Source organism: Heterocephalus glaber, unplaced genomic scaffold, assembly GCF_053883595.1.
Source record: "Heterocephalus glaber isolate CG9 unplaced genomic scaffold, H.glaber_assembly_v1.0 deba00001587, whole genome shotgun sequence".
Taxonomy (NCBI): domain Eukaryota; kingdom Metazoa; phylum Chordata; class Mammalia; order Rodentia; family Bathyergidae; genus Heterocephalus; species Heterocephalus glaber.
Genome location: NW_028258365.1, coordinates 411,188 through 427,041, shown reverse-complemented (window position 1 = coordinate 427,041; position 15,854 = coordinate 411,188). Strand labels below are relative to the sequence as shown.

Here is a 15,854-nt window from a genome sequence, read left to right as displayed (position 1 = left end):
ACTTCATTTTATTCAGATACTAACTTCACTGACTTTGTGATATTGAACAATTTACCTAGCAACATAAGTTCTTTCTAAAACAATACTTTTCTCATAGGTTGTATTAAGGGTATAGGTGATATTTCATGTAAAGCTTTAGTAAGGTGCAGAGAACATTTTAAGAATATGTTCACTAATGTAGAGAAAACAAAAGGGCTGGGATGTAGCTTGGTAGTAGAGCACTTACCTGGCATTCATGAGGCCCTGGGTTCAATCCCTATCATTGCAAAAAATATATATAAATAAATAACAAAATTGAAATTTTAAAAGGAAAGGAAAAGTTCAAGTGTCTTTTTTAATAATGGAGCAAAATGAAAGCAAATGTTTATTCTCTACTAAATGTTAGCTCTGCTAATTTTAAACCTTCAAATATGTTTTCCTGCTGCAAATACACATGTATTTCAGGCCAGAAGTACACGTACCTTGGATAGAGAAAAATTTAAAAAAACTTGCAAGCACACAAACCATTTTCTTCTTTGAAAGATTAAAATTTAATCACCTCCCTCCTCATTGCCCTCTCATTATATTAGATCAGGGCTCAGGAGGATAGTAATGCTCTCCATTAAAAGAAGAGAGTGTGATATATTTTTTTTATTGACCTGAACGATAGTAGTTACCCAAGTATTTGCTTCATAATTATTAGCATATCAGAACATTATGTTGTATATCATTTTCTATATGCACAGTCATAACATGTGTGTAAGGGAGGTAGGATTTCACAGGAGAATGTGATGGGATAGGATAGAGCAGAACAAATTGAAGCCTGATCCGTGCAAGGAATATGGAAGTGATAAACCCTGGCTGTAAAAAGGAGGAGATGAAGTTTATTCCAACTACCACATGTCACAAATGGAGCGCCTATAGTGGCAAATTAGTAAACACCCCCGACCCTTTTTTTTGCTAGTCTATGCAGATATAACCTGCCCGGAAGTCGCTGTAGGATCTTTCTGTGCCACTGGCCCAAAACTAGGTGTGAAGAGCTGTCTCTGATGGGCTGTTTCATATACCTGGATGAGCACAGATATAGCTGACCCATCTCTTCCATCCATCGTGGTAAACAGCCATGCCACGGTGCAGAGTTTCAGAGATAGCTACGCTAGTTTATTAAACGCTGTCAGAAACAAAGCCAGCAGTTATCCATCTTTATTACTAACAAGTAGCTTTTGGTGTTTCAGCGCCGGCTGGGAGATGCAGCGAAGAAAGCCATCAGCAAGCTGCAGGTCAGGACCATCAAGAAAGGTGACAAGGTAACAGCCTGCTCTCTCTTTGGTGAAGAGCTACTGAAGGGCAGAGGAAAAGAGGGAAGGGTGGGAAATGGAAACATGGTAACACCCTATAAGCATCGGGTACTTATACCCTTTTTATTAAATATTAAACTAATAAAATGCAGACAGTAAGACAGAAAATCATTGGCTGGAGAATATGGAAATTGAAAAGTAAGTGCAAGAAAATAAAGAAAGCCAGAATGAGAATAGTACACAAATGCACTACCTTAAACATGTCACAGAAATGGGTCCCAGTTTTAGGTTGGGCTTTTTAGCAGCCGGTGCAAAAAAAAAGGAAACAAAATTCAATATTAAAACAAGATTTAATTACCTTATTCTAGTGTCCCACATGATCAAAAAAAAATGCTTCTGCCTAGTAGTAAGATTTGGGCAAGGTTTTCTAGAAATCCTTGAAAGGAGGACAGGGCTATGAGCCGAGCTGTGTTCTACACTCAACAGTATAAATGAGGGAAAAGTGTTCAGTCCCTCTGAGACACAGTATTCACCTTTAGGTGAATTCCCTGCCTCCCCGGCTATGGAATGATGCCATGAAGCCAAAAGCTGTGCTACATCTAGAGGAAGGACAATGGATTCCAATACAGTGCATGAGTTGCCAGTTCCTGAGGGTATTAAATAGTAAGGGATTCACATCTCCACATGTGCACGAGATGTTGGCTCTACTATGAGTAATCGATTTTTCTGACATAGTCAATGCTGTTATTTTTCAACCATATGAAAACACTGTTGGGTTTAATGAGATAAAATTCAACTCCGCATGATGGCACATGACTGTAATCCCAGAACTCTAGAAGGCTGAGGCAGGAAGATCACATGTCTGAGCCCCACCTGAATAATTTAATGACTTAGCAAGACTGTTTCAAAAAGAAATTGGGGGTATAGCTCAATGCAAAGGCCCTAGTACAAAAAAAAGACAAAATTCACTTAAAAGGATTGCAAATTAGTAACATTTTGGTCGCTCTCACCCCCCTGTCAAGCAGAGACTAATAAAAGTACCAAGAATATTACATAAGTAATAAATTATGATGTATTAAAAAAGATTTATATACTTGAAAAAATGAAACTATTATTTTGTGTTTTTATTTACATATGTTTCACATATTAGATTACAAAAGAATGGGTAACTTAAATATCATTCAGACACTTCTCCATAAATATTATTTTGGATCCTCATGAGTTGGCTGTGTCACCACTAGTCATAATTAAGAGCATTGCTAGTAATGGCACATGAGAAAATGCTTTTCCCCACCAAAGCACTTGCAGTGGAACCTAGAAACAAAAAGTGGAGGTCAGAAGGATGGAAACTAAGGCAATAACCAGTAAAATATTGATGAAGAAAATTGGCCCGGGAAAGTTGAAAGCCTTGCTCCAGGCAAGCACCACTCCCCATGGGTTGACTTGGGTATTTACTTACGAATCCAGGCTAAGATCATAGCCTCATCTCTGCTGCTTCTGTTGCAGGAAACAGAGCCCGATTTTGACAACTGTGCAGTGTGCATCGAAGGGTACAAGCCCAACGACGTGGTCAGGATCCTGCCCTGCCGGTGAGTCACTAGGCCACCTGCTTCTCATTGTGTGTGGAGATGCTGCTGCCCCAGCCCTGCTATTTCAGTGGGCTGGGGTTTCCATATTGACCTTGCAAACAAGCAAACCACAGCTCTTTTCCTATAACCTTGGTCCATGAAAAAGCTTTCTTATTGCTCTTTGCATAAAAGCAGCAAACTGCCTCATGAGAAGGCTTGTGATGATGCAAGTTCAGGTACCAGTTTTCATAAACAGTACCCCCGTGGTGTTCAGAATCAATTCTGGGTGTTACCAGTACTGTTTGAATTAAAATCACAAACCCTGAAAATGTTTTGTGAATGATCATGAAGGGCTGTGCAATCAGAATATCAGGAGTAAGTAGGAAGCCAAAGGCAGATTCCACAACCTTTACTTTTTTACTAATGGAAAGAGAATATGACAGCAAATTCCCCCTGAATTCTGGAATATAGGAGAGGATACTAGGATGTAGATTTGGGAAAACTTTCCCAGTGTTTCTCATAAAACCTCTTCTCTAAGATTCACTAATCATCTGCATCATTTTTAAATTGTTAAAATTCAATAAATTTGAATACATTAATTAAATCAGATTTTTACAGTGGCATAGAAGCTGTCCTCCTTAATTGAAAATCCTTTTTAGTATATTTGCCTCTGTACAGTGTCCTAAACATAAAAATCAAATTAGGCCTTGATGAAGATTCTGCATTTAGAAAAATCAGCTTTACAAATTCTTAAGACAGTTTAAAATAGCTAGAGTAGAAAAAAGCATGACAGAGAGTTTAAAAACAGTCCAATGGTTCATAAAACAATGCAAATTTCAGAGATCTTTATTAGAAATACAAAAGGAATAAAATAAGAATTTGGAGGATTGGTTTAATAATCTCAAAATGACAGAGAAGTGACAAAAAAAAAAAAAGGAGCTAGACACTCAGATAAATGCAGAAAACCCCCAGGGGAATGGATGTTTCCTGAGATGTTCAGAGGCAAATTGATCATTAGGAAAATGAGGGGTAGGACAGTCTACACAAAGGCCCCAAGCAAACCTTTCAAGTGTGGTTGACTTTTTCTTAGCCTGTAGATGCCTGGCTCTGAGATAAATCATAAGCAGGGGGAGACTTGGTAGTGTCCTGTATATGAAGACACTTATGTAAAAGACTTTCTACACAGTAGGCTTAGTATTCACTCAGTGACTTCAGATACGCTGGCAAAGAAAGGCAGTGTGTAAACTGCAGAAAACCTCTGAGTTATAGCTTTCGTCTCTGCGGTGTTTTATTCAGGGTTTGTAAAGCCTAGTGTTTATAAACAAATCTAGTTCTTTCTCTTACTTTTCTTCTGAGAGATTGTTTAGAGCCTTATGAAGGTACTACATAGTAATAAAAAATATCCAAACCCAATAAGTAGCTGCTTTTTCCTGGCAATCTAAGGAACTTTATGAAAGCGATCAAGAGAATATGATTTAAAAATCATTTATCTATATTGCATTACTTTAGCTTTACAGTTCATTCAGTGTAGAATAATTTATTCATTTTTAAGCTCTGAGTGAATTTCATGCTACTACAAGTAATTGCTGCACGATGCATAAGAACCAAAGCATAGTTGTACCAGTTTAATTCATTGTCTTGGAACATTCAGCTTATTTCAATTTCTAATTATGACATTGCAATCCTTTAACAGCATTTAAATTTTTATTATTTCAGGCTTCCTTTTATAATACAATTTTTTAGAAATATTCATCTAAAAAAATAGTATTTTAATATTTACCGTGAAAAATGAAAGCTTAGGAATTTTAGTTGTTGATGGAAGCACTCACTGAGGCCAGTTTGGTCTGGCTTCTGGCTCCTGTTTTACATGATTTCTTGGTTCTCAGCACATTCCTTGATTCTTTTTGCTTCACATTCTTTACTGTTAATTTTTACTTCCTTATTGTAGATCCTGATTTAAATAACAAAATACCAAACATGGGTTACATGTTTGATCTCATACTAGGCACATGTATGTATTCTTTGAATAGCTCATATATTTTTTCCATGCTGATTTTTAAATCAAGATATTTTTATGCCTGTTGCTGGATTCTGCCAGATGGGTCTCACTAATGGATATTATCAAACATATCCAGTGGCATTTGCTTTTTGCTCGATAACTTCCTCTGGGGTATTATTAAACCTTTGCTCCTATGAATATCATAGACTCTCATTCCTGTTATTTCTAGGCTGACTCATCTACAGAATTCTTTGCATCTCCTTGGAGTAAAAACTTTCAAAAAACGTCCCAATGTGTCATGTCCCTTCTCTCAGACTTTTTTCTATGGCCATGGACCCCTGCCATACTGGGTACATCTCTTCCCTAGTGTTACCATTTAGGATGTCTTTCCAGATCATCTTGGTTCATGTTTGTACCATGGTTTTCTGAAACTTGTTCTATTGTTTGTGTCTTTCTGAGGTCCCTTGCACAAATCAACTTAGTAAGCACTTTCTCCTCTTTATCGCAGTTATGTTGATAATTAAAGTTATGCCATGCACATAGCCACCCACCTTTCATTTCTCCCCATGCTGTGTTGTCTGGTCCTTCTCTAGCACATGAAGACGAGGCCCCCTTGGCTGAGGGACAGACCCACAGCAGCACACAGAGCAGCACACCAGCCTTGGACAGGTCTAACTTCTGTGGTTTGGGTTTGAGCCTAATCCACCACCAAGGCGTCTTCCAAGATACTCTGGCTTTTCAGCATAGCACAAATGTAAAAACATAACTTACGCTGTTCTAGGGCTGGCTTTTGTGTCAGGTATTTGTTATTGTGAATTTTAGCCACAGAAGACCTTTTCTGAAGCATTTTATTGAAGCTTTATTGTCTTATCTGGAGAATAAATGGGCCTCTCGGATTCTTCTCTGGCTTTTGTCCTATGGCATCCTTATGTTCTTCATGATTATTCATTTCAGTATACTTAACTACCCTGTTTCAAACACTCAGTGTCTCAGAGAGAATATGAATTCACTCGGCAGGCCGAAAGTCCATATTCGCCATTATTAAGAAGCAAAGCAATAAATATGCATATGTATGCATCCTTTCCCGTCATACCTGTAAAATTCTTTCTTATCTCTAATTTATCACTACAACACTATCACTAATATTTGAGTGTCATAAGTTTTCCTTTGATCTGGCAAACTCCTCCATAACCATAACCGAGGAAAACTTTAAAACCCTCCTGCTAATAAGCAGACTTCATGATAAACTTTGTGATAATGAAGTGCTTCCGTTGAAACAGCAGATATTTTACAGCAGCTGTGTTCCAGGAAGAGTGGGAAGGATCCGAGGTGAAGATAGATGGTATGCTCCGTGCTCTTAAGGAAATAATGTAATAGGAAAGACGAGAATTTCCATAAGTAACCAGGATTCAGAATGACATGTGCAATGGTAGTAATAAAATATATTTTAAAAATTGGTGGAACAAACACCAGGAACAAGGAAGTTAAGAAAGGCCCCACAGAAAGAGGTACTATCTTCATATTTTCAAACAGTGATTTCATTTGTGCTTTATATATTCATCATAGAAAATTTGTAAAAGTGGATGAAATATTTAAGAATATGTCTCACTCCCTCATGCAGGTAATTACTGCTAATATTTGTATATATTTCTTTCCTTTAATGCCTTAGCCTGTTCTCGAAAGTTTGAGATATTATTGTCAACATCATGTAATACCCTGTTCTTTTTACTTACTGTAAGAGTTTGCTAGAAATAGTACTAGATTGTTTATGGTTCATTCTGACCTTCCTGTGGCCTTTGAAGCTGTAGTCAGAAGCTGGTCAAGCTCTTACTTACATAAACCAACCAAAGACCCTGAGACATTGGTATTATTTGTATAGACTCCTCTCTTAAAGGGCCACAATTTTTCACTGAAATAAAGCAGGAATGTGCCCTGGCCCTTGAGCTTCTTAATGACCCAACGAGGACCTGTTCGTGTTTAACCATTCCACCCCACCTTGGAAGACAGAGAAGCAGTTTCTCATCCATCAGTGCTATAGTCTACGTCTGTGACCCTCTGGCTTCTCATGACCAGAGGTGGATTACAAATAAACTCTAAAACTCAAGCTGTTGTCTAGTAGGTGCTCCCCTAGTGTTTACTTTGTTCACACGTCACTTCCTGCAGTCTTATTTTGTAAACTGTGCTTCCTAGAGATGCTGAGAAGCAGGATTGTAAGCTTCCATGGAAGCTGCAACTAAATACTTCTTAATTCAGGCAACAGCATCCATAATATTTCTACTAACACTTATCTGCTACCTGAACATTAAAGATAGAGATCTTTTTATATTGGAGCAGAGGGATGTAGCATAATAAAGCAAGCAACTAATAACATCTATTCCGAAGTCCTGCTAGTTGGAAAGCATCTTCCTTTCTCTTTTTTTTTTTTGTTCGGTACCAGGGATCGAACTCGGGTCCTTGCGCTTGTGCAGCAGGCGGCGAAACCACTGAGCTAAATCCGCAGTGCTTGTCTTTCTCTCTTTAACATCTAAACACTGAAACCGATTTCTGACAGTGTTAGGGAGAGCAGTGGCCCAGCCTGCTCTGGCTGCCCAGTCAGTGGTTCTGCAGGCCCAGGGCTGATAGGGTTCCTTGTTCTTCACAATAGGACCTGGGCTTTCATCACGTAAGATGATGTTAGATCAGATAATTCAGGACTTAAGTTTGGGCTTGTTTGGAAAATATTCATAGCATAAATTTTATCTTTTTTGACCACTTGCAAGTGTCTCGATCAGTAGCACTGAGAATGTCCACCTCCAGAATGGTTCCTCTACCCAGAGTGAACCCTGATCCACTCGGCAGTAACTCCCCATCCCCTCATCTGTGTGTTTGAGCATGTGTCACCCTTACTTCAGGTTTGACTTCTATGAAGAACAAAATGTCGAGCCGGGATTTAGCTCAGTGGTTTCACCACCTGCTGCGCAAGTGCAAGGACCCGACTCGATTCCCCGTACGAAAAAAAAAAAAAACAAGAACAAAATGTCTGGCCGGGGATGTAGCTAAGTGCCTCTGCCTGCCTGGCAAGGTGAAGTCCTGAGTTCGAGCCCTGGTACCAAATACAAAAAAGAACAAAATGTTAATTTTGACACTTAAATTTGTATTTAAGAACCCTATTTAAATTGGCTGGCTGAAGATTGGTTCTCACATACTCAAAACCTGACAGAGAGTGATAATTCTATGTATGTTTACTTTACTATTATTGGTATCATGACAACACTGAGCTGATGTTCCTCTTATCATTATTATACTGTTACGGCTCACGTTGCCGTTGATAACATCATTGTCACCATCACATCTTTCCCGGCCTACTGCAGTGGCCTCTCACTAATCTCCCTGCCTCTACTCTTGCCCCTTATTTGTTCCTTTTGGCAAGTCTGCTTTGAATTGTGACACTACATTAGCTGGACTCTGACTCCCCTTTCAGCAAGCTTATTGAGTGTGACCAAGAAAATATTATTCTTTGGGAAGATTTACTGAAATGTAGCTTACACCTTGTGTTTTTTTCTATCATGCTCTTTTATATCAAGGCAAATGCATAAAAACTAAAAACACGCACTCTTGTATTAACCCCCATAGGAGACTTGCATTGGTTGGTGTAGGTGCCCTAGTTTCCCCACACCTCACGGTGTGCAGCTCTCCCTCTCAGAGAACTTTCGTTGGGAACACCAGAGCAGCTCCCCTGTGAGATAACTGTATTTTCCCACCCAAAGGGAATGTTTTCATAATGCAGATAGTGAATTGTGATACTGCCCAGTTGTTTTCTATGTCTGTTGATAAAAAGCTGAGAGCCAAGTTTGTGACCCACCCATAGCCGAAGGTATTTTTAGTCTCATCTCTGACTCTTGTCTTGTGTTTCCATTCTTATTTTTCTTTCTTCTTTTGCTTTTACAGCATGTTTTCGAATATTTGCATCTTCAGAGTTAACTTAGGTCCTTTCTAAAATATTTTGCATGTCCTTAGAAATTTTGTTGACATCATTTTCAATTCATATATCATATCCCTTTGGGCTGGTCAGTTTCTGTTACTGAACAAATACCAGAAAGAGTAAACTTATACAAAGGAACTGTTTATTTTGGAAGTGTGTCTTAGAAGTCTTAGTCCATGATCAGTTGTGCCTCTTGCTTTGGGGCCTGTGGTGGGCAGCACATCATAGCAGCGGTGCATGACAGAATTGCTTGCCTATGACCAGAACCCAAGAGGAAAAGGAAGGGGCTGGAGGCCCATTATTTCCAGTGACCTAAGCCTCCCAGCTACACTCCACCTCTTCAGAGTTACACCAATAGCGCAAAGCTGGGGACAAGCCTGGAGAACACATGGGCCTTTTGAAGGCATCCAGGAGCCAAATTGTGGTACCCATACACCATAATTCATTTTCCTGTTTTTAGACATTTATATTGTCACCCCTACATACTCATGTACCTTCTATTGCTATCATCCATAAATCTATGATACATAACTCTGTGACTAAGCCTTAATTCACAGTTCAGAATATTTCCTAGTTTCTAAGGTTATATTCACGTTTACATCAGAATTTGTACTGAAGTCTTCCAGTCCACTGGGGCTAAGAAACCCACTCCAAGCAGAGATAACTGTGGTAACTTAGAGTGGCTGGAGTGTGATGCACCCGTCAGGGGTGAAGTTGGAGAGGCTGTGTGCTGGGGAACCTGCTGCAGAAGTTGGTTTGTGACTCATACACAGCATACTGGCAGCAGTGTGGCTCAGTGGGTTGTGACTGGAGCCAAGGAGAGTGGAGTCCATTAGGAGACTGTGGCATAGTCTGGGTAAGAAAACGTTGGAGGCTTGAAGTTGAGTCTTAGCACTAGGGTGTAAAAAATGGATGTATTCCAAAGAGTCCTAGGGATAAACCAACAAAGAATGGCTTTTGCTCAGGTTGGTGATTAATGGCTACATCTGTATTTGTTTGCATTTAAAACATGGTCATTTCTTTTGATTCAGATTCTAAATAGAAAATAAAAGTCCAGCAACTTCTACACTGTCAATCAAACAAGGAACAGATTTAAGCTCTGGAACAGATTTTCGTTATTATGCAACACACACACACATGCACTCCCCTTGGCCAGCTTTAGATTATCTTTTTAAGCCTTTCTCTGGAGAGTTTTCAGCCCCAAAACACTCCCACACCTGGGTTATGTAGGCAGAGTTCCATTTTGGATGGAATCTACATGTTGTTCGAGTCTGCATATAAACACTCCTCTTCTTTGTTAGAAATGTGGCTAAATTTCAGTATCAGTTCAAGAGTTCCTTTTTGTAATTGGGAACATAAAATATATCATACCATTTCCTTTTCTTTTTAACTTGAAATGTAAGGCTCTCCTTTTACAGACATCAGAATATGACAAGCAGCATAATTGTTGAAACAGGTGACACGGAGATTTAAGTGTAATGATATTCTAGACTAAAAGTACAAAACAGAATAATTAGTTTTATAAGTGCAATATAAAGTAATAAGGAAAGGACAAATGAAGCTTGCATGTATCCTGCAACTGGGATAGTAGGTTTCCTAGCTTGCAAAGAAATTTCTAATAACATTTCCATGGCTGAAGCAGATAGAATCTAAAAGGGAGACTTGGAAAGAAATTTTTGAGGGCTGCTGAAAAGTTAGAGCCTAAATTTGGTGTTCTAGTTTCAGGGAATTAATTCTTTGAAGGTCATTACATACATACCCTGTGTCTATAAATGACAAGATGCTCATAAATCACCCCTGTCCACCAAACAGTCAGCCAGCCAGCTGCTTTTTGGTCTCAGTTGACTGATATATATTTTTAACATGGATCTATTTATTAATTGACCTCTCGAATACTCTAGTCCATTAATTCCTGTGTTCAAGGACAAGTGGCTCCTTCTTCTCTCACAGATGCAGCTTCAGGAGATATCTAATGTCAAATACCTGGGAACAGTAGCAGGACCCATATGTAAAGTTTTCTGAATAAGCATACTTCCTAAGGGTCAAAGAATGCTTGCCTGGTGAAGGCTCCACCTTATTAAAATCCAATTAATAACATCCACTGGGATGATGGGAAAGCACAGGGCCTCCATCAAAACTGCCTCACAAAGAGTGGCTTGCTTCAGGTAGGCCTCCCTTTAGGCTGTTCCTTCTCTACATTTCCTCAACCTCACTGGATGCTTCCAACCAAGGACACAGTGGCCAGTTCGTAGCCTCCCTTGCTCCTCCCATAACTTGCATGTAGCTTTCATGTTGTGGATCCATAATGACAATCAAAGGCAAAATTGAAGTTTACCTCTGATATTCATTTATGATCTTCCCTTTTTAGGGGAGGAAGAGGCCACTCATTCATTCTCCCTACCAGGTACAACTTAATTACAATAAATAGCATAGCATGAAAAACCATAATCCAAATCATTTAACCATTTGAAAATTCAAAGAATCATAGTCAAGTTTAACTGAAATCAATAAAAATAGTCACTAGCCCCTTAAGATTTTTAAACCCGGTGACCAGTGTGATTTTAACATGAGTCAAGTGAAATGAATGTCTGCACAGACAGAAAATACCAAGGTCTTTATAAGTAGAAGAATTTTATGAAGTGCTGTAATGTGATCAGGATTCTGATGACAAGTCCTGTAACTCGTGAAGTAGAAAACAAAGGAGTACTTTCTAGCCACGCAGAAATGGCCTGTCCTCATTTACCCTGCCATGCCCGTTACATATGCCTGATAGAAGCAGATTTTTCCAAGTTTCTGTTTCTGAAAAGAAAGATGATTATGGGCTGTATTCATCAGATTTGGCCTACTCTTTATGCCCATGTTATGCAAATTAGATTATCAGGCATTCTATTTATGGTTACTTGTTTATACATGTGGGGTTTTTAAAAATAACTTTCAAGGTCGTACTGCTGTGAAAAACTCTGAAAATAGAGAAAATTATAAAGAAGTAAATAAAATAATCTAATTATCCATAAATAGTTGTTATTGGTATATTTAATTTTTATAATTCATATATATTAGCATCATATATGTTTTAAACATTGCAAATTAAACAGTTTAGTTTTTATTCTATTTCCTTGGTAAACGTTAAAAAGTAAGCATTTTCCTATAACTGTAGAAATTATTTACAAATAATTTAGTGGTGCATAGTAGTTCATTATTGGACTTTAATTTCCTATTGTTCAGTCTTTAAATTGCTTCCCGTTATTATCATTATAAAATCCTGACCTTAGTAGTTTGGGAAGCTTTTTTTCTGTACTTATCCCTTAAGACATATTTTTTAAAAGTGAACTTACGAGCTCGAAAATGATTTGAAAGGAACTCGAGAAGTTTTGTGCAATTGCTTTCCTGGAAGGAGGTAATGACTGGCACCTCACTAGCAGTGTGGAGGGTGTGGACATTAGTGCTCCAGCAGAACTGTGAGATACTGTATTTGTAAAGCATCTTTCTCATCTGGGAGCCAAACATTAGGGTAGTTTTAATTATTATACTGCATCTTTGATTTCTCTGGGGTATTACTGTTGACTGACCTAAGTTCTTTATAGAGCACCTTATATTTATGTAAATTATAGTAGATTATAAGAGATTTCCTAATTGCAGGTATGTTCTAATAGAGGTGATACGCTCTAGAATTGATAAAGTATGATAGATATTAAGTAATTTTAACATTTTATGCACATTCCTGTAATGTTTTCTCTCACTTTAAATGTTTTTGTTGTTTTTATGATGTTTTGATTAATAGTTTAAAAGTTATAAAATTTATGACTGGGGGGTTCACTTTTCATTTTTATGTATTTTGAGTTTTTGTATTTTATAGTGCATATTTGCAGTATGTAACAATTGCATTCCTCCTGGGAAATGGATACATGTACACTTCATTCTCTTCCCATCCCCTTCCTCTATTTCTTGGTCCCCTTTCCTTTTGCAGGATCTACCTCCTTGTTTCCTGTTGTCTTTTATTTCATTCTTTATATTCTGAGTTTCTGATAGAAGATGTGATATTTAAGCTTATATCTCGGATCTCTTTCACTTATCATTATGGTCTCAAGGTACATCTATTTCCATAGGAATGATTCCAGTTTATCCTTGTTTATGGCAGGGTGCTACTCCATGGTGTATAAACACCACACTTTCTTTATTCATTCATCTGTTGATGGACACATGGGCCACTTCCAAGATTTAGCTATTATGAATTGTGGAACTATAAACATGGCTTTGTGTGTGTCTTTAACTCTTTTGAGAAGACACCAAGAAAGGGAATAGCTAGGCCAAGTAGGATTTAGTTCTTTGAGGAATCTCCATACTGATTTCCATAGCGGTTATATCAGTTTACAGCCCCACCAATAATGAAAGATGGTTTTCTTTCTCCCTACCACCTTGCCACCATTTGTTACTGGCTGATTTCTTGATGATAGCCATTCTTTCTGGAGTAAGATAGAATCTCAGTGTTGTTTTAAGTTGCCTTTCTCTAATGACCAAAGATGTTCAACATTTTTTCATGTATTTTTTTGGCCATTTGTACTTGTTCTTCTGGGAAGTGCCTACTCATTTCAGTCGCCCATTTTCTTATTGGATCTTTTATTTTGAGGGATCTAATTTTTTTAAGTTCTTTATATATTCTGGGTATTAGTCCTCTGAGGAGTAGCTGGCAAAAAAATTTCCCATTTTATATGTTGTCTTTTCACCTTGTTTCCTTTGTTGTGCAAAAGCTTTTTAATTTGATATGATCCCATTTGTTGATTTTTGGTGTTATATTTTGTTCAGTTGGAGTTATGTTCAAAAAGTCCTTACCTGTGCCTATGTCTTCAAGAGTCTTACCTATTTTATCTTTCAATACAATAAGTCTTTCTGTTTTAACATTTAGGTCTTTGTCCATTTTAATTCTGGTTTACTACATGGTGATGGATATGGGCCTAGATTCAGTCTTCTCCATATAGAAATCCAATTTTCCTAGCACCAATTATTGAAGAGGCTATCTTTCCTCCAGCTTGTTTTTAGTCCCTTTGTCAAAGATCAGATGACTGAATGTGCCTGTGGTTGTTTCTGCATCCTCTATTCTGTTCCAGTGATCCATATGTCTCTTTTTGTGTGAGTACCATGCTGTTTTTTTTTAAATCACTATAGCTTTGTAATATAACTTGAAATTCAGGACTGCGATACTTTCTGCTTTGCTCATGATACCTAGGATTGCTTTTGCTATTATGAATCTCTTGTGGTTCCATATGAATCTTAGGATTGTTTTTCTCTAGTTCTGTGAGGAATGAGGAATGCTGTTGGTATTTTGATTAGAACTGTATTTTATATGTGTGTATGTACACGCATGCCATTCTGACAATATTGGTTCTGCCTATATAGGAACAGGAAATATTTTCCATTTTCTGATATCCTCTTCATTCTCCTTTTTTGGAGTTCTGTACTCTAATTTTTATTATAGAGATCTTTCACTTCCTTGGTTAGGTTGATTCCTAAGTACTTAATTTTTCTGGAAGCTGTTGTGAATGGCATTGGTTTCCTAATTGCTTTCTCAGTGGATTAATTATTGGTTCAGAGGAATCCTATTGATTTTCATATGTTGATTTTGTATCGTGCTACCTTGCTGAATTTTTTTCCTAGTTCCTGGAGTCTTGAGGGAAATTTTTGGGTCTACTATGTAAAGGGTCATATTGTCTACAAATAAGGACAGTTTGACTTCTGTTTTACTATACATATCCCTTTTATTTCTTTCTTGTGCCTGATTACTGTGGCTGAGTTTTTAATACTGTATTGAACAGGAGTGGTGATAATGAACATCCTTGTCTTGTTTTTGCTTTGTCTCTACCTCCTTATTTTAAACCTTCCCCATGAAAAAATAAATGATAGATTGAACTACATTTTTGAAATTTATCTGAAGATTTATGATGGTATATTTCTCCCAACTCAATAGTCATTATTTATGAAAACCATTTTTTAAAAGACCTTTTTATTCAGGAACATAGCTTTGCATACTTGGCCAAATAAAAAGTCAAACAGTTTGGTGGGAGTTTAAAATGGCACAAGCACTTTTGTAATTTGTTGACAATATCTAATAAAGTAAATACATACTGTTCTGTGACATAGCGATTCCATTCCTGTATATGTACCCAAGAGAAATAAATGCATATATTCCCCAAAATCTTGCACAAAAATGGCCATAGCACCTTTATTAACAATAGTCAGAAAATGAAAATAACTCACATATGTAAGAACAGACAAATCTGTAGACAAATTGTGGTATATCGCTTCAGTGAGATTCTCTGCCATAAAAAGAATTTTTAATGTACATCAAGACACAAATTGATGAGAAAAACATTGTTTGGGGTGGGAAATACAAACTTTATGATTTCATTGATAGGAAATTCAGTAATAAGCAAAACTAAGCTATCACGGCTGAGGTCAAAACTGTGGTTCCGTGGCAGGGAGTGGGTGCTTACTGGTAAGGAGCAAGAGAGGACTTCCTGAGGTACTGGGGCAGATGGTGTAGGCAAAACTGTGCTTATCCCTACAGTAAGATGTCCTCAAGCTTGCCTAGGACATATGCACTCTATTGTATATTACAACTTCATTTAAGGTAATGAAAACAATTTTTAAAAACACTAGTTCACTTCTATAGTAATTGAAATTTAAGTTCAACGTTGTTGAAGCTGTTTTCCAATCATTTTTTTATTAGTATGTGTTTGCAGTACAAAATCATTACATTCATCGTGGGAAGTTAGTGCATGTACATAACACATCTTTTTTTTTTTTTTTTTTCTTTTTTTGGTACCAGGGATCGAACTTGGGTCCTTGCACATGCGAGGCAGGTGAGCTAAATCACTGAGCTAAATCCCCGGCCTTAATTCTTTTTTTATTCCCTTCCCCTTCCCTCCTCCCCTTCCCTCTGTCTCTTGGACCACTTCCTTTTTGGGGGTATGTATTTGTAGTACATAATGATCACGTTCTTCATAAGGAATCGGTACACGTACACAACACATCCCAGCTCCTTTTTTTGAATC

General features: G+C 37.7%; 1 protein-coding gene across 4 annotated transcripts in view; it reads left to right on the top strand.

Moving 5' to 3' along the window:
- Rnf150 (ring finger protein 150) overlaps positions 1-15,854 on the top strand; it is a 253,750-nt gene that overhangs the window by 172,789 nt on the left and 65,107 nt on the right. For all 4 annotated transcript variants that reach the window (XM_004868892.4, XM_021247717.2, XM_087193330.1 and 1 more), the window contains exons 3-4: positions 1,215-1,286; positions 2,784-2,866. In XM_004868892.4, the coding sequence (XP_004868949.1) occupies positions 1,215-1,286; positions 2,784-2,866 (155 nt within the window). The remainder of the gene's footprint in view (positions 1-1,214; positions 1,287-2,783; positions 2,867-15,854) is intronic.